Genomic DNA, 18,068 nt, shown 5'->3' with positions numbered 1-18,068 from the left:
CTCGCCGAAGCGATGTGATCGCAACAAGAAACGCCACTTTCTGTGACAGGCGAGAAAAAGAAACTTCTTTGAGAGGCTCGAAAGGCGGCTTCTGGAGAGCAACTAGTACTCTGTTCAGATCCCATGGATCCAACGGCCGCTTGTACGGGGGCACAATATGACAGACCCCCTGCAGGAACGTGCGCACCTTAGGAAGACGTGCTAGACGCTTCTGAAAAAACACGGATAGTGCCGAGACTTGCCCTTTAAGGGAGCTGAGCGACAAGCCCTTTTCCAACCCTGATTGCAGGAAAGACAGAAAAGTGGGCAATGCAAATGGCCAGGGAGACACTCCCTGAGCAGAGCACCAGGTTAAGAAAATCTTCCACGTTCTGTGGTAGATCTTAGCAGAAGTTGACTTCCTAGCTTGTCTCATTGTGGCTACCACTCCCTGGGATAAGCCTGTTGACGATAGGATCCAGGACTCAATGGCCACACAGTCAGGTTCAGGGCCGCAGAATTCTGATGGAAAAACGGCCCTTGAGACAGCAGGTCTGGACGGTCTGGAAGTGACCACGGTCGGCCGACCGTGAGATGCCACAGATCCGGATACCACGATCTCCTCGGCCAGTCTGGGGCGACGAGTATGATGCGGCTGCAATTGGATCTGATCTTGCGTAATACTCTGGGCAAGAGTGCCAGAGGCGGGAATACATATGGGAGGCGGAACTGCGACCAATCTTGCACCAAGGCGTCTGCCGCCAGAGCTCTTTGATCGCGCGACCGCGCCATGAATGCCGGGACCTTGTTGTTGTGCCGAGACGCCATTAGGTCGACGTCCGGCACCCCCCAGCGGCGACAGATTTCTTGAAACACGTCCGGGTGAAGGGACCATTCCCCTGCGTCCATACCCTGGCGACTGAGGAAGTCTGCTTCCCAGTTTTCTACGCCTGGGATGTGAACCGCGGAGATGGTGGATGCTGTGTCCTCCACCCAATTCAGAATGCGCCGGACTTCCTGAAAGGCTTGCCGGCTGCGCGTCCCTCCTTGGTGGTTGATGTATGCCACCGCTGTGGAGTTGTCCGACTGGATTCGGATCTGCTTTCCTTCCAGCCACTGTTGAAAGGCTAGTAGGGCAAGATACACTGCCCTGATTTCCAGAACATTGATCTGAAGGGTGGACTCTTGCGGAGTCCACGTCCCCTGAGCCCTGTGGTGTAGAAACACTGCTCCCCACCCTGACAGACTCGCATCTGTCGTGACCACTGCCCAGGATGGGGGCAGGAAGGATCTTCCCTGAGACAATGAGGTGGGAAGGAGCCACCATTGTAGAGAGTCCTTGGCCGTCTGGGAAAGAGAGACCTTCCGGTCTAGGGAAGTTGTCTTCCCGTCCCATTGGCGGAGAATGTCCCATTGAAGTGGACGCAGATGAAACTGCGCAAAGGGAACTGCTTCCATTGCTGCCACCATCTTCCCTAGGAAGTGCATGAGGCGCCGCAAGGGGTGCGACTGGCCCTGAAGGAGAGATTGCACCCCTGTCTGTAAGGACCGCTGCTTGTTTAGCGGAAGCTTCACTCTCGCTGCTCGAGTATGGAACTCCATGCCAAGATACGTTAGTGACTGTGTCGGTGACAGATTTGACTTTGGAAAGTTGATGATCCATCCAAAAGTCTGGAGAGTCTCCAGCGTAGCATGTAGACTGAGTTGGCATGCCTCTTGAGAGGGCGCCTTGACAAGTAGATCGTCTAGGTAAGGGATCACCGAGTGTCCCTGAGAGTGCAAGACTGCTACCACCGCCGCCATGACCTTGGTGAAGACCCGGGGGGCTGTCGCCAGACCGAATGGCAGAGCTACGAACTGAAGATGGTCGTCTCCTATCACAAAACGTAGAAAACGTTGATGTTCTGTAGCAATTGGCACGTGGAGATAAGCATCTTTGATGTCTATTGAGGCAAGGAAGTCTCCTTGAGACATTGAGGCAATGACAGAACGGAGGGTTTCCATCCGGAACCGTCTGGCGTGCACATGTTTGTTGAGCAGTTTTAGGTCCAGAACAGGACGGAACGAGCCGTCCTTTTTTGGCACCACAAAGAGATTGGAGTAAAACCCTCTCCCTTGTTCCTGAGACGGTACAGGAACCACTACTCCTTCCGCTCTTAGGGAGTCCACCGCCTGCCGCAGGACATCTACACGGTCTGGATGTGGGGAGGTTCTGAAGAACCGAGCTGGAGGACGAGAACTGAACTCGATTCTGTACCCGCGAGACAAAATGTCTGTCACCCACCGGTCTTTGACCTGTGACATCCAAGTGTCGTAAAAGCGGGAGAGCCTGCCCCCGACCGGAGATGCGGAGGGAGGGGACTGGAAGTCATGAGGTAGCCGCTTTGGAAGCGGTTCCTCCATTTGCTTTCTTGGGGCGTGAGTGAGCCCGCCAGGAATCTGAGTTTCTTTGCGTCCTCTGAGTCCCTTTGGACGAGGAGAATTGTGTTTTGCCCGAACCTCGAAAGGACTGAAACTTCTGCTGCCACTTTCTCTGCTGAGGTTTGCTTGATCTGGGCTGGGGTAAAGAGGAGTCTTTACCCTTGGACTGTTTAATGATGTCAGCCAATGGCTCGCCAAACAGTCTATCTCTAGATAAAGGCAAGCTGGTTAAACATTTTTTTGGAACCAGCATCTGCTTTCCAGTCCTTTAACCACAATGCCCTGCGCAAAACTACCGAATTGGCAGACGCCATTGAGGTGCGGCTGGTAGATTCTAGGACCGCATTGATAGCGTAAGAGGCAAACGCAGACATCTGCGAGGTAAGGTGCGCCACTTGCGGCACCGCTGGATGTATGATAGCATCCACTTTTGCTAAACCAGCTGAAATAGCTTGGAGTGCCCATACGGCTGCGAATGCTGGAGCAAACGACGCGCCGATAGCTTCATAGACAGATTTTAACCAAAGGTCCATCTGTCTGTCATTGGCATCCTTAAGTGAAGCGCCATCCTCCACTGCAACTATGGATCTAGCTGCAAGTTTGGAAATCGGGGGGTCTACTTTTGGACACTGGGTCCAGCGCTTGACCACATCAGGTGGGAAAGGATAACGTGTATCCTTAGAACGTTTAGAGAAACGCTTTTCTGGATGAGCGTCGTGTTTCTGGATTGATTCTCTGAAGTCAGAGTGATCCAACAGAGCACTTAATTTACGCTTGGGATAGAGGAAACGAAACTTCTCCTGCTCTGCCGCTGCCTCTTCTGCTGAAGGGGCTGGGGGAGAAATATCTAACAGCCTATTGATGGCTGAGATAAGCTCGTTTACCATGGCGTCCCCATCCGGGGTATCCAGATTGAGAGGGGTTCCAGGATTAGACTCCTGATCACTCTCTTCAGACACATCACAGGGAGACTGATTGCGCTGAGACCCTGAGCAGTGTGATGACGTTGAGGGTCTTTCCCAGCGAGCCCGCTTGGGGTGGCTGGGGCAATCATCTGAGTCATTATACTCATCCTGAGAAGCCGGGGACCCCCTTGCAGTCTGGATTAAATCCAACTGCGGAGGATTAGAGGACATAGACCTCGCCGTGTCCATAGACTGAGCCCCAGGCATGGATTGCAAAGTTTCCAGGATTTTTGCCATAGCCACAGACATATTATCCGCAAAAACTGCAAAGTCTGTCCCTGACACCGGGGCAGGACTTACAAGCGTCTTAGCCTGGGTCACTACCTCTCCGGACTCCGGCTGGCGAAGCAGCACCGGATCTGAGCATTGCACACAATGGGGGTCATTGGAGCCTGCTGGTAGAGCAGCCCCACATGCAGCACACGCAGTGCACACAGCCCTAGCCTTGGCAGCCTTGCGTCTTGTGGATGACATGTTGCTGCCTCCTCAGAGCGATCTGGGAGATGCAGCCAGAAGCGACCTCACAGTGCAAGAAATCAATAAATATCTATGTCCAGTGACACAGTACACTAATACACAGTAAGGCACTAGAGGGGCCAGCTGAAAAGCCGCTTACCGCCCGCTTAAGAGCGGGTGTGTGGTCCCCCAAAGCCCCTCAGTCTAGGTCTCCCAGAGCCTTGCGTCCTTCCTCCAGCCAGACATGCATGTAATGGCTGCCGGCGTCCTGAGAGAGGAAGGGGGGCGGGCCCTGGGCGTTCCTGACCAAGAGCGGGAAGCCTGCTTCCCTCTGTGCCTAGTGAGAGGGCTGGAGCATGTAAATCAGGCTCCAGCCCTCGTCGCTGCCGTGAAACAGCGTCTCTCCCCTACCCTGATTGACAGGGTGGGGGCGGGAACGATCGGAGCTGCCGGCGTCCTAGGCCCAAAAGCCGGGGACTAGAGTTATAAACGCCCCCGCCGTAAAAGCGCGGTCGGCGTATCCCCGGCGCACCACAAGTCACAGCAGCGCCGCCGGTCCAGTGAGGGTCGGCGCTGCGTTCCCAGAACACAAAGTCCCCCAGATAACTGTAGGAACACCAGCTCAGTGTACGGGGACACAGAGTACCTGTATGATGCAGGGCCCGGTCCCTGATGGTACTCCTGCTCGGCATCCACCAGGTTCAACTGGGTCTGTGGATGGAGCCCGGCGTCAGAGCTTTGAGGCCGGCAGGATCCCACTTCCACAGAGCCCCCAAGGGGATGTGGAAGGAAAACAGCATGTGAGGCTCCAGCCCTGTACCAGCAATAGGTACCTCAACCTTACAACACCATCCAGGGGTGAGAAGGGAGCATGCTGGGGGCCCTATATGGGCCCTCTTTTCTTCCATCCGAAATAGTCAGCAGCTACTGCTGACTAAAATCTGTGGAGCTATGCATGGAATGTCTGACCTCCTTCGCACACAAAGCTAAAACTGGAGTACCCGTGATACCACGGGGGGGTATAGCCAGAAGGGGAGGGGCCTTGCACTTTTGGTGTAGTGCTTTGTGTGGCCTCCGGAGGGCAGTAGCTATACCCCAATCGTCTGGGTCTCCCAATAGAGCGCTGAAGAAAAGGGTAACGGGTATCCTTAGAACGTTTAGAGAAACGCTTATCTGGATGAGCGTCGTGTTTCTGGATCGATTCTCTGAAGTCAGAGTGGTCCAAAAAAGCACTTAATTTACGCTTGGGATACAGGAAATGGAACTTCTCCTGCTGTGCCGCTGCCTCCTCTTCAGAAGGGGCTGGGGGAGAAATATCCAACAGTCTATTAATCGCCGATATAAGGTCATTAACCATGGCGTCACCATCAGGGGCATCCAGATTGAAAGGAGCCTCAGGATTAGAATCCTGATCACCGTCCTCAGTCTCATCACAGAGAGACTCTTCTCGCTGAGACCCTGAGCAGTGTGAGGACGTGGAGGGTCTTTCCCAGCGAGCTCGCTTAGGCTGCCTGGGACTGTCATCTGAGTCAGAGACTTCAGCCTGTGATGCTTGAGACCCCCTTGAAGTACGGATTAGTTCCAACTGAGGGGGACCGGAGAGCATAGACACAGCAGTGTCCATGGTCTGAGTAACTGGCCTGGACTGCAAGGTCTCCAGGATTTTTAACATAGTCACAGACATTTTGTCAGCAAAAACTGTAAAGTCTGTCCCCGTCACCGGGGCAGGGTTCACAGGCGTCTCTGCCTGGGCTACCACCACATTAGGCTCTGGCTGACGGAGTGCCACTGGGACTGAACATTGCATACAATGTGAGTCTTTGGAGCCTGCCGGTAGATCAGCCCCACATGCAGTACAAACAGTGTACACAGCCTGTGCCTTGGCACCCTTGCGTTTTGCGGATGACATGTTGCTGCCTCCTCAGAGCAGTACAGGGTGTCCAGCCAAGAAGCGACCTTACAGTGCAACTATATATATATATGGTACTAAGAAAAAAGTACACTAATATAACACTGAGGCACAAGTGGGGCCAGCACTAAAGTGCAGCTTACCGCCCGCTTAGGAGCGGGTGTGTGGTCGCCGAAATCCCTTTAGTCTGGGTCTCCCAGAGCCTGCTGCCTCTCCCCAGCCAGACCGCATGTGTAATGGCTGCCGGCGTCCTTGTGGAGAGGGGGGGCGGGCCCTGGGCGTATACAGACGAAGAGCGGGAAGCCTGCTTCCCACTGTGCCTAGTGAGAGGGCTGGAGCATGTAAATAAAGCTCCAGCCCTCGGCGCTGCCAATTGAGCAGCGTCTCTCCCCTACCCTGATTGACAGGGTGGGGGCGGGAACGAAGCGGCGCTAGGCCGCAGAAGCCGGGGGCTAAAGTTAGAAGCGCCGCCGCCGTAAAAGCGCGGTCGGCGCAAAGTCCCCGGCGCACCACAAGTCGCAGCTGCGCCGCCGCTCCAGCAGCGGTCGGCCCAGTAGTTCCCAACATGTAACGTCACTCAGCAAAGCTGCAGTGACCTAACCCCAGCGCACAGCGCTACTGTCCCCGGCGCACTATAACGCTCAGCAAGCCTTGAGAGTGTCCGTGCCTGCCGGGGACACAGAGTACCTGAAAGTTGCAGGGCCTTGTCCCTGAACGGCACTCCCGCTCCAAATCCAGCAGGTTCTCTGGGTCTGTGGATGGAGCCCGGCCTCAGGGCTTGGAGGCCGGTAAGATCCCACTTCCACAGAGCCCTAAGGGGATGTGGAAGGAAAACAGCATGTGGGCTCCAGCCTCTGTACCAGCAATAGGTACCTCAACCTTACAAGCACCACCGCGGGTGAGAAGGGAGCATGCTGGGGGCCCCATATGGGCCCTCTTTTCTTCCATCCGATATAGCCAGCAGCTACTGCTGACTACAAACAGTGGAGCTATGCGTGGATGTCTGACCTCCTTCGCACAAAGCAGAAAACTGGTGAGCCAGTGATCCCACTGGGGGTGTATAGCCAGAAGGGGAGGGGCCTTACACTTTTTAGTGTAATTGCTTTGTGTGGCCTCCGGAGGCAGTGCTATACACCCAATCGTCTGGGTCTCCCAATAGAGCGCTGAAGAAAGTACTCAATATACGCTTGAGATACCGAAATAGGGATTTCTTCTGCTGTGAAGCTGACCCCTCCACTGGAGGAGTTGAGGGAGAAATACCCAACCTTCCATTGATGGACGCTATAAGATTATTCACTATAGCGTCACCATCCGGTGTCCGGATTGAGAGCGGTCTCAGGATCAGAGTCCTGAACAGCTACGTCTGCCTCATCATACAGAGAGTACTGTGATGAAGTCGAGGGCCGTTCTTAGGGAGCTCGCTTAGGCCGTCTGGGACTGTCGTCCGTGTCAGAGCCTGCACCCTGGGATGCATGGGACCCTCCTGGAGCCATGATTTGTTTCGAAATCAGGGTGGCCAGGGGCATTGAATCAACATTGCCCAAGGTCTGTCTGGACTGCAAAGTCTGTAAGATGTTAGTCATAGCCACAGACAATATATCAGCGGAAACTGCAACTCCGTCCCTGTCCCTGGACAGGGATCACAGGTGGTTCTTTTGGCCACCTGTAGCAGAGACCCCGTTGAGTAATTGCACACACTGGGGGTCCTGGAACAGTCGCATGCAGTACAAGCAGCATAGAAAGCCTGCGCCTTGGCACCCATGCTTTTTTTTTTTTTTTTTCTTTTTTTTGCTGTTGCTGTCTAGCCATCTAGGAGCATTAGCCAAGAATAGCGACCGTACAGTGCAATGTATAGCATACAAGCATGAAGTACAATAAACACTTCAGCACATGCAGTACAAGGAGCATAGAAAGCCTGTGCCTTGGCACCTTTGCTTTTCTGCTGCCGTTGTCTAGTTATTCAGGAGCATTAGCCAGAAAAAGCTACATACAGTGAATGTATAGCATACAAGCATGAAAATAACCACTGCAGCACATGCAATCCAAGCAGCATTGAAAGCTTGTGCCTTAGCACCCTTGCTTTTCTGCTGCTGTTGTCTAGTCATCAAGGAGCATTAGCCAAGAATAGCGACATGCAGTGAATGTACAAGCATGAAAATAAACTCTGCAGTACATGCAATCCAAGCAGCATTGAAAGCTTGTGCCTTAGCACCATTGCTGTTTGCTGCCGCTGTCTAGCCATCTAGGCGGGTAGACAGCCAAGAATAGCCCTTACAGTGCAATGTAAAGCATACAAGCATAAAGGACACATGACACTGCAGCACATGCAAGACAAGCAGCATATAGAGTCTGTGCTTTAGCACCCCTGATCTTTTGCTGCTGTTTCTAGGTCTGCATCCTGAATAGCGACCGTACAAAAGTACAACAGGACACTTCGGCATTAGTGGGTCAGCACTTTAGTTGCCGCTTACCGCCCGCACAAAAGCGGGTGTGTGGCGCCGGAATCCTGTGCTGGTAGCTCAGTGTCTCCGTTTTCCCGCTCTGCGTGCCGGAATGGCTGCCGGCGTCCAGAGGAGAGGGGCGGGCCGAGGGCGTGCCCGAGACAAGAGCGGGAACCCGGCGCCCACTGTGTCTAGTAAAGGGGGCTGGAGAATGCAAATAAGGCTCCAGCCCTCGGCGCTGCTATAGAACAGCGTCTCTCCCTGTCCCTGAGTGACAGGGTGGGGGCGGGAACGAAGCGGCGCTAGGCCGCAAAAGCCGGGGACTAAAGTTAGAAGCGCCGCCGCCGTAAAAGCGCGGTCGGCGCGTCCCCGGCGCACTACAAGTCGCAGCTGCGCCGCCGCTCCAGGGGCGGTCGGCGCGGCGGTCCCCACACGTAAAGTCCCCCAGTAATCTGCAGGGACTATAAGCCCAGCGCACAGCGCTACAGTCCCCAGGGCACTAGCACACCCAGCAAGCCTGGAGTGTGCGTGGCCTGCCATACGGGGACACAGAGTACCTGAAAGTTGCAGGGCCTTGTCCCTGAACGGCACTCCCGCTCCACATCCAGCAGGTTCTATGGGTCTGTGGATGGAGCCCGGCCTCAGGGCTTGGTGGCCGGAAAGATCCCACTTCCTCAGAGCCCCTCAGGGGGATGGGGAAGGAAAACAGCATGTGGGCTCCAGCCTCCGTACCAGCAATAGGTACCTCAACCTTACAAACCACAAGTGGGGTGAGAAGGGAGCATGCTGGGGGCCCTAGTATGGGCCCTCTTTTCTTCCATCCGATATAGTCAGCAGCTACTGCTGACTGAACAGTGGAGCTTATGCATGGATGTCTGACCTCCTTCGCACAAAGCAGAAAACTGGTGAGCCAGTGATCCCACTGGGGGTGTATAGCCAGAAGGGGAGGGGCCTTACACTTTTTAGTGTAATTGCTTTGTGTGGCCTCCGGAGGCAGTGCTATACACCCAATCGTCTGGGTCTCCCAATGGAGCGCCGAAGAAATAAAAAATATACACACATTTGGTATCGCCGCGTTCAGAAACGCCCGATCTATCAAAATGTAAAATCAATTAATCTGAGCAGTATACAGCGTAGCGGCAAAAAAATTCCAAACGCCAAAACGATGTTTTTTGTTGCCACAACGTTTGCGCAAAATGCTATAAAAGGCGATCAAAACGTAGCATCTGCGCAAAAATGGTACCGTTAAAAACGTCAGCTCGAGATGCAAAAAATAAGCCATCACTGAGCCATAGATCCCGAAAAATGAGAACGCTACGGGTCACGGAATATGGCGTAAAACGTGCGCCACTTTTTTCGGTCAAACGTCCGATTTTTTTTTTAACCCCTTATATAAAAGTAAACCTATACATGTTTGGTGTCTACGAACTCGCACTGACCTGAGGCATCACACCCACACATCAGTTTTATCATATAGTGAACACCGTGAATAAAATATCTCAAAAACAACAGTGCTATTGCACTTTTTTTGCAATTTTTGTGCATTTGGAATTTTTTTGCCGTTTTCCAGTACAATATATGGTAAAACTAACGGTTTCATTTAAAAGTGCAGCTCGTCCCGCAAAGAATGAGCCCTCACATGACCATATTGACTGAAAAATAAAAAGTTATGTCTCTCAGAAAGAATGGCGAAAAAAAAAAAACAGAAAGCGAAAAATCGGCCGGTCGTGAAGGGGTTAAATATGAGAGGTGTTATATTTAAGACTCCCTGAAAACTCCTGCTAGCTCGTATTTTCGGGGGAGGTCTTATTTTCGGGAACACACGGTAGGTTTCTACTTGGAGAATATGGTAGTGACTGGTTGTAGTGAGGGGGCCATTACCTGTACAGGTGCAGGATGAGGAAGGCCAGCGTGTCCCTGTTAGCCGGGGGAAGCTCCTGGATTGTCTGACAGATCTCACTCTTACTATCATGTTCATTGAGAATATCTAGACAAAGGAAAGAGACCAAAAAAAAAAAAAAAAAAACGTAAAATCAGCGATTTATAATTTTGCTAATTTTTATCTCCTCTCCCGAATTTACCGGCAGCGTCCAGGAACTGGGAGTGCAGCGAGAAGGTCAGGAGCGGCTCGCTCAGGTTTCGTAGGAAATCCTTTAAGACTCCGCACACGGCGTGAATATCTTCCTTCGCGAGTAGCTGAGACTTAACTTTCCCATAGAGCAGCTTGTGTTTTAGTTCTTTCACCTGTCGCTCGCCTCCGGAAATTCGATAGAGACCCCTCTGGTGACAAAAAAAAAAAAAAAGAAGAGCTGATTGATATCCATGTTGGATGCCAGGGAAATTAAAATACTTGCAATACACTGTATGTATTATCGCTTGGGTTGCTACATAACGTTTCCAGATGGCCGTCATAAAAACAACCCTTAGGAAATAAAAGGGACAACCCTGACGGCGGTCAGCGTTCTGCACAGGAGAACTACCCCGATTGTGGTCAGCGTTCTGCACGTGAGAACTACCCCGATGGTGGTCAGCGCCCTGCACGGGAGAACTACCCCGACGGCGGTCAGCGTTCTGCACGGGAGAACTACCCCGATGGTGGTCAGCGCCCTGCACGGGAGAACTACCCCGACGGCGGTCAGCGTTCTGCACGGGAGAACTACCCCGATGGTGGTCAGCGTTCTGCACGGGAGAACTACCCCGACGGTGGTCAGCGCCCTGCACGGGAGAACTACCCCGACGGTGGTCAGCGCCCTGCACGGGAGAACTACCCCGACGGTGGTCAGCGCCCTGCACGGGAGAACTACCCCGATGGTGGTCAGCGCCCTGCACGGGAGAACTACCTCGACGGTGGTCAGCGCCCTGCACGGGAGAACTACCCCGATGGTGGTCAGCGCCCTGCACGGGAGAACTACCCCGATGGTGGTCAGCACCCCACACGGGATAAACTACCCCAATTATGGTCAGCGCCCCGCACGGGAGAAACTACCCCAACGGTGGTCAGCGCCTCGCACGGCAGAAACTACCCTGGCGGCGGTCAGTGTTCTGCACAGGAGAAACTACCCCGATGGCGGTCAGCGCCCCGCAGAGGAGAAACTACCCTAACAGTGGTCAGCGCCCCGCATGGGATAAACTACCCGACGGTAGTTAGCGCCCCGCATGGGAGAAACTACCCCAAGGGTCTTCAGCGCCCCGCAAAGGACAAACTACCCCAATGGTCTTCAGCGCCCCGCAAAGGACAAACTACCCCGACGGCCTTCAGCGCCCCGCACGGGTGACGACTCTATTGGCGGTCAGCGCCCCGCACTGGAAACTACCCCAGTTGTGGTTGGCTCTCCGTATGCATTTTCCATAAAGCAAGCATGGGATGAAGAAAATCCACAGTGGATTTTGTTGTGACGCACAAGTAACATAGAAGTGTAAATTTAATTTCCACTGCAAAATTGAAACCGGGAAAACGCACAAAATGTCTAATTGAATTTTACATGTGAATGTGTTATGGAAAATCTCATCCACTTTCCAGTCGTCTGTCCAGTTCTGGATTTTACCTAGAAAAGTCTGCAGATAAAATTCACAGCAAATAATTCCTATGGACCTACTCACAGGAGACGCTCGCAGCCACCACTAGGAGGCGCACAATGCACATGGATTCATATAGAGATCAATGAATGTAAGCTGTGGACATTCTCAATAGACGCCTATGATCCCCTACCTCAATCAGACCCCTCTTCTCGATTTCATTTACACACTGAATGAGCAGACTGGGCACCATGGGAGGAGCGGCCGGGGCAAAGTCCGACAGCAGCACCTGCAACCAGGACAAGTCAGACACCAAACACGTCACACACCTAAAAAGCTAAAGCGGATCATCGGCCGCACCCCACGGGTCACCTGAGCCTTTTTTGGTGCAGAGTTGTGAGATGGCAGAGACGTGGACGTGCAGAGCGTGGAGCAGACGACACGGCACTCCGGATGTATCAGAATCCGACAGTTCCTGCACTTCAAAGACATTTTACCAAACCGCGTCTTCTGTCCACAAACGGAGCATTGCTCAGCGCGGATCATCTGCAGAGAAATCAAGAAAAGGGGAGCATAAAATATCATCTGCGATTGCCACAAAATAAAATGTACTTACCCACAAAACACCAGAATACAGAAAATATAATTAATGAATCCACAGGGAAAAAAATAAAAAACTAAGAGCATTTACATTACTTGTCCAGCACCAATCCCGTATTATACTTCAGAGCTGCACTCACTGTTCTGCTGGTGCTGTCACTATGTACATACAATACATTACTGATCCTGTACTGATCCTAAGTTACCTCCTGTATTATACTCCAGAGCTGCACTCACTATTCTGCTGGTGCAGTCACTGTGTACATACATTACGGATCCTGAGTTACCTCCTGTATTATACTCCAGAGCTGCACTCACTATTCTGCTGGTGCAGTCACTGTGTACATACAATACATTACTGATCCTGAGTTACTTCCTGTATTATCCTCCATAGCTGCACTCACTATTCTGCTGGTGCAGACACTGTGTACATACATCAGAGAAGAGTATAAATTGTTATATCTCATGCATTACACCTTACGCTGGTCGGACGTCTCACGTTTCGCTACATGGTTCTTGTTTTTTACTATACCATAATCAGATTATTTTTTGGCTCTCACAGTTTTGGAGAGGAAGACGTGCGCTTGGGCCGGGTTGTTGGATTTCGTAACTTCTGGTACAGTTTCTTGCTCGTCCTCATGAATTTTGGGGAGCACAACATTCTGGTCTGAAAAGAAATACACAGCCTCTTTATCCGGCTGACAATAACGGACACATCTTTCAGATCTGACAATTCAAAGGCTTAAAAAAAAAAAAAAAAAAAGGGAATTTTGTTTACTTACCGTAAATTCCTTTTCTTCTAGCTCCTATTGGGAGACCCAGACAATTGGGTGTATAGCTTCTGCCTCCGGAGGCCACACAAAGTATTACACTTTAAAAAGTGTAACCCCTCCCCTCTGCCTATACACCCTCCCGTGCATCACGGGCCCTCAGTTTTGGTGCCAAAGCAGGAAGGAGGAAACTTATAAATTGGTCTAAGGTAAATTCAATCCGAAGGATGTTCAGAGAACTGAAACCATGAACCAAAGAACAATTCAACATGAACAACATGTGTACACAAAAGAACAACAGCCCGAAGGGAACAGGGGCGGGTGCTGGGTCTCCCAATAGGAGCTAGAAGAAAAGGAATTTACGGTAAGTAAACAAAATTCCCTTCTTCTTTGTCGCTCCATTGGGAGACCCAGACAATTGGGACGTCCAAAAGCAGTCTCTGGGTGGGTAAAAGAATACCTCGGTAAAAGAGCCGAAAAACGGCCTCTTCTTACAGGTGGGCAACCGCCGCCTGAAGGACTCGCCTACCTAGGCTGGCATCTGCCGAAGCATAGGCATGCACCTGATAGTGTTTCGTGAAAGTGTGCAGACTAGACCAGGTAGCTGCCTGACACACCTGCTGAGCCGTAGCCTGGTGCCGCAATGCCCAGGATGCACCTACGGCTCTGGTAGAATGGGCTTTCAGCCCTGAAGGAATCGGAAGCCCAGACGAACGGTAGGCTTCAAGAATCGGTTCCTTGATCCACCGAGCCAAGGTTGACTTGGAGGCCTGCGACCTGCGGAAGCCTGGCTAGACGCTTTTGAAAAAACACGGAAAGCGCCGATACTTGTCCCTTGAGAGAGCCGAGAGACAAACCCTTGTCCATTCCGGATTGAAGGAAAGAAAGAAAAGTGGGCAAGGCAAACGGCCAGGGAGTAAAACCCTGATCAGAGCACCAGGATTAGAAGATCCTCCAAGTCCTGTGGTAGATCTTGGCGGACGTTGGTTTCCTGGCCTGTCTCATGGTGGCAATGACATCTTGAGATAACCCTGAGGACGCTAGGAGCCAGGACTCAATGGCCACACAGTCAGGTTGAGGGCCGCAGAATTCAGATGGAAAAATGGCCCTTGAGACAGCAAGTCTGGTCGGTCTGGGAGTGCCCACGGTTGACCCACCGTGAGGTGCCACAGATCCGGGTACCACGACCTCCTCGGCCAGTCTGGAGCGATGAGGATGGCGCGGCGGCAGTCGGACCTGATCTTGCGTAACACTCTGGGCAGCAGTGCCAGAGGAGGAAATACATAAGGCAGTCGAAACTGCGACCAATCCTGAACTAATGCGTCTGCCGCCAGAGCTCTGTGATCTTGAGACCGTGCCATGAATGCCGGGACTTCCACAGCCCAGGATGGGGGCAGGAAGGATTTTCCCTTCGACAAAGAAGTGGGAAGAAGCCACCACTGAAGAGAGGTTTTGGCTGCCCGTGAAAGGGAGACGTTCCTGTCTAGGGACGTCGACCTCCTGTCCCATTTGCGGAGAATGTCCCATTGAAGTGGACGCAGATGAAACTGCGCAAAGGGAACTGCCTCCATTGCTGCCACCATCTTCCCTAGGAAGTGCATGAGGCGCCTCAAGGGGTGTGACTGGGCTCGAAGGAGAGAGTGCACCCCTGTCTGTAGTGAACGCTGTTTGTCCAGCGGCAGCTTCACTATCGCTGAGAGAGTATGAAACTCCATCCTGAGGTAAGTCAGCGATTGGGTCGGTGTCAATTTTGACTTTGGGAAATTGATGATCCACCCCGAACCTCTGGAGAGTCTCCAGAGCAATGGTCAGGCTGTGTTGGCATGCCACCCGGGAGGGTGCCTTGACTAGAAGATAGTCTAAGTAAGGGATCACCGAGTGGCCCTGAGAGTGTAGGACCGCCACTACTGCTGCCATGACCTTGGTGAAGACCCGTGGGGCTGTCGCCAGGCCGAAAGGCAGTGCTACGAACTGAAGGAGTTCGTCTTTGATGGCGAAACGCAGGAAGCGCTGATGCTCTGGTGCAATCGGCAGATGGAGATAAGCATCCCTGATGTCGATTGATGCTAGGAAGTCTCCTTGGGACATCGAGGCGATGACAGAGCGGAGAGATTCCATCCGGAACCGTCTGGTTCTCACGTGTCTGTTGAGCAGTTTGAGGTCCAGAACGGGACGGAATGATCCGTCCTTTTTTGGCACCACGAACAAGTTGGAGTAAAAACCGCGACCACATTCTTGAAGGGGAACGGGGATCACCACTCCTTCTGCCTTCAGAGTGTTCACCGCCTGAAAAAGTGCATCGGCTCGCTCGGGGGGCGGAGATGTTCTGAAGAAACGAGTCGGAGGACGAGAACTGAGCTCTATCCTGTAACCGTGAGACAGAATGTCTCTCACCCATCGGTCTTGGACATGTGGCCACCAGGCGTCGCAAAAGCGGGAGAGCCTGCCACCGACCGAGGATGCGGTTTGGGGAGGCCGAAAGTCATGAGGAGGCCGCCTTGGGGGCGGTTCCTCCGGCGGTCTTTTTAGGACGTGACTTAGACCGCCATGCAGAAGAGTTCCTCTGGCCCTTCTCTGACTTGTTGGACGTGGAGGAATGGGACCTGGCTGAGGGCCGAAAAGACCGAAACCTCGGTTGTATCTTTCGCTGCTGAGGTCTGTCTGGTTTGGACTGGGGTAAGGACGAGTCCTTTCCCTTGGATTGTTTAATAATTTCGTCCAATTGCTCGCCAAACGGTCGCCAGAAAATGGCAAACCGGTTAAGAACTTCTTGGAAGCAGAGTCTGCCTTCCATTCGCGTAGCCACATGGCCCTGCGGACTGCCACCGAATTGGCGGATGCTACCGCTGTACGGCTCGCAGAGTCCAGGACGGCGTTCATGGCGTAGGACGAAAAAGCAGACGCCTGAGAAGTCAAAGACACAACCTGCGGAGTAGAGGTACGTGTGACCGCATTAATCTCAGACAGACAAGCTGAGATAGCTTGGAGTGCCCACACGGCTGCGAATGCCGGAGCAAAGGACGCGCCTATAGCTTCATAGATGGATTTCATCAGGAGCTCTATTTGCCTGTCAGTGGCATCCTTGAGCGATGAACCATCTGCCACTGATACTACGGATCTAGCCGCCAGTCTAGAGACTGGAGGATCCACCTTGGGACACTGAGCCCAACCCTTGACTACGTCAGGGGGGAAGGGGTAACGTGTGTCATTAAGGCGCTTAGTAAAGCGCTTGTCCGGAAATGCTCGGTGCTTCTGGACAGCATCTCTGAAGTTAGAGTGATCGAAAAACGCACTCCGTGTACGTTTGGGAAACCTAAACTGGTGTTTCTCCTGCTGCGAAGCCGACTCCTCTATAGGTGGAGTTGGAGGAGAAAGTTCTAGCACCTGGTTGATTGACGCTATAAGGTCATTTACTATGGCGTCCCCTTCAGGTGTATCAAGATTGAGAGCAACGTCAGGGTCAGAGCCCTGAGCTGCGACCTCCGCTTCATCCTCCAGAGAGTCCTCATGCTGAGACCCTGAGCAGTGTGATGAAGTCGAGGGAAGTTCCCAGCGAGCCCGCTTAGCCGGTCTGGCACTGCGGTCCGTGTCGGAGTCCTCACCGTGGGACCTAGGTGTCACCCCAGGAGCACTTTGCTGCGCCGACCGAGGGGGGCCTGGGGGCGATGAACTCACAGTGCCCTGGGCCTGTGTTACCGGTCTGGACTGCAAGGCTTCTAGTATTTTAGCAGACCATTTGTCCATAGACTGAGCCATGGATTGTGAAAGCGACTCAGAGTTTCTCAGCCAAAACTGCAAACTCTGTCCCTGCCACCTGGACAGTGGCAGCCGGTGGTTCTACCTGAGCCGAGGGTCCCACCAGTGCCTGAGGCTCCGGCTGAGTGAGTGCCACAGGGGCCGAGCATTGCACACAATGAGGGTAGGTGGAACCTGCAGGTAACATAGCCGCACAAGAGGTACAGGTTGCAAAATAAGCCTGTGCCTTGGCACCCTTGCTCTTTGCGGACGACATGCTGTTGTCTCCTCTTAGAGTAATCAGTGAGGGTATATAGCCAAAGGCAAATAATGCGGCCGAACAGAGAAAATGTATACAATATATATATATATATATATACACTTCGGCACCCAAGGGGGCCAGCACCTGGTAACCGGTGCGGCTTACCGACCGCCCAAAGCGGTTGTGTGTCCACCAGATTCCCTGCCTGGGCCTCCCAGCGCTGCAGAGCTCGTTCTGAATTCCTCCACCGGCAGAAGTGATTATAACAATGGCTGCCAGCGTTCTCAGAGGAGGAGGGAGCCGTGGGCGTGACTAATAAAGTGCGGGAATCTGGTGCCCCACAGTGCTCAGTGAGGGGGGAGGAGGATACCTAAGTATGCTCCAGCCCTCACTGCCGACGTCCAGTCGAGCGTCCCGCCCTTACCCCTGACTGGCAGGCCCGGGGGCGGGAGTTATGGTACTAGGCCCCAGAAGCCGGGGACTAAATTTAATAACGCGGCCGGCAAACAGGCGCGGTAGTCCCGGCGTCACAAAAACACACAGCAGCCGCTGCAGCGTCTGTTACACAGGCGCTCCATGCGCCGTCCCCAAGGGGACACAGAGTACCTCTTAGAAGCAGGGCCTGTCCCTGATGATATCCAGTCTCCTGTCCGTCAGATTCCCCCAGGGGCTGCGGAGGGAGCCCGGTCCCAGTGCATGGTGACCGGTTAGGATCCCACTTCTCCCAGAGCCTCTAAGGGATGGGGAAGGAAAACGGCATGTGGCTCCAGCCTTTGTACCCGCAATGGGTACCTCAACCTTAACAGCACCGCCGACATTAGTGGGGTGAGAAGGGAGCATGCCGGGGGCCCTGTGGGGGCCCTCTTTTCTTCCATCCGATACAATCAGCAGCTGCTGCTGACTAAAATGTGGAGCTTGCGTGAATGTGTGCCTCCTTCAACACAAAGCATAAAACTGATGGGCCCGTGATGCACGGGAGGGTGTATAGGCAGAGGGGAGGGGTTACACTTTTTA

The 18,068-nt window shown here is 53.1% G+C and overlaps 1 protein-coding gene across 3 annotated transcripts in view; it reads right to left on the bottom strand.

The window, feature by feature from the left end:
- LOC142245819 (rac GTPase-activating protein 1-like) overlaps nt 1-18,068 on the bottom strand; it is a 126,465-nt gene that overhangs the window by 47,669 nt on the left and 60,728 nt on the right. For all 3 annotated transcript variants that reach the window (XM_075318788.1, XM_075318789.1, XM_075318790.1), the window contains exons 9-13: nt 12,848-12,954; nt 12,060-12,233; nt 11,881-11,976; nt 10,253-10,451; nt 10,053-10,158 (exon numbers count right to left, since the gene is read on the bottom strand). In XM_075318788.1, coding sequence (XP_075174903.1) covers nt 10,053-10,158; nt 10,253-10,451; nt 11,881-11,976; nt 12,060-12,233; nt 12,848-12,954 — 682 coding nt within the window. The remainder of the gene's footprint in view (nt 1-10,052; nt 10,159-10,252; nt 10,452-11,880; nt 11,977-12,059; nt 12,234-12,847; nt 12,955-18,068) is intronic.

Source organism: Anomaloglossus baeobatrachus, chromosome 7, assembly GCF_048569485.1.
Source record: "Anomaloglossus baeobatrachus isolate aAnoBae1 chromosome 7, aAnoBae1.hap1, whole genome shotgun sequence".
NCBI classification, from domain to species: domain Eukaryota; kingdom Metazoa; phylum Chordata; class Amphibia; order Anura; family Aromobatidae; genus Anomaloglossus; species Anomaloglossus baeobatrachus.
This window is presented reverse-complemented; position numbering and strand designations above follow the sequence as displayed.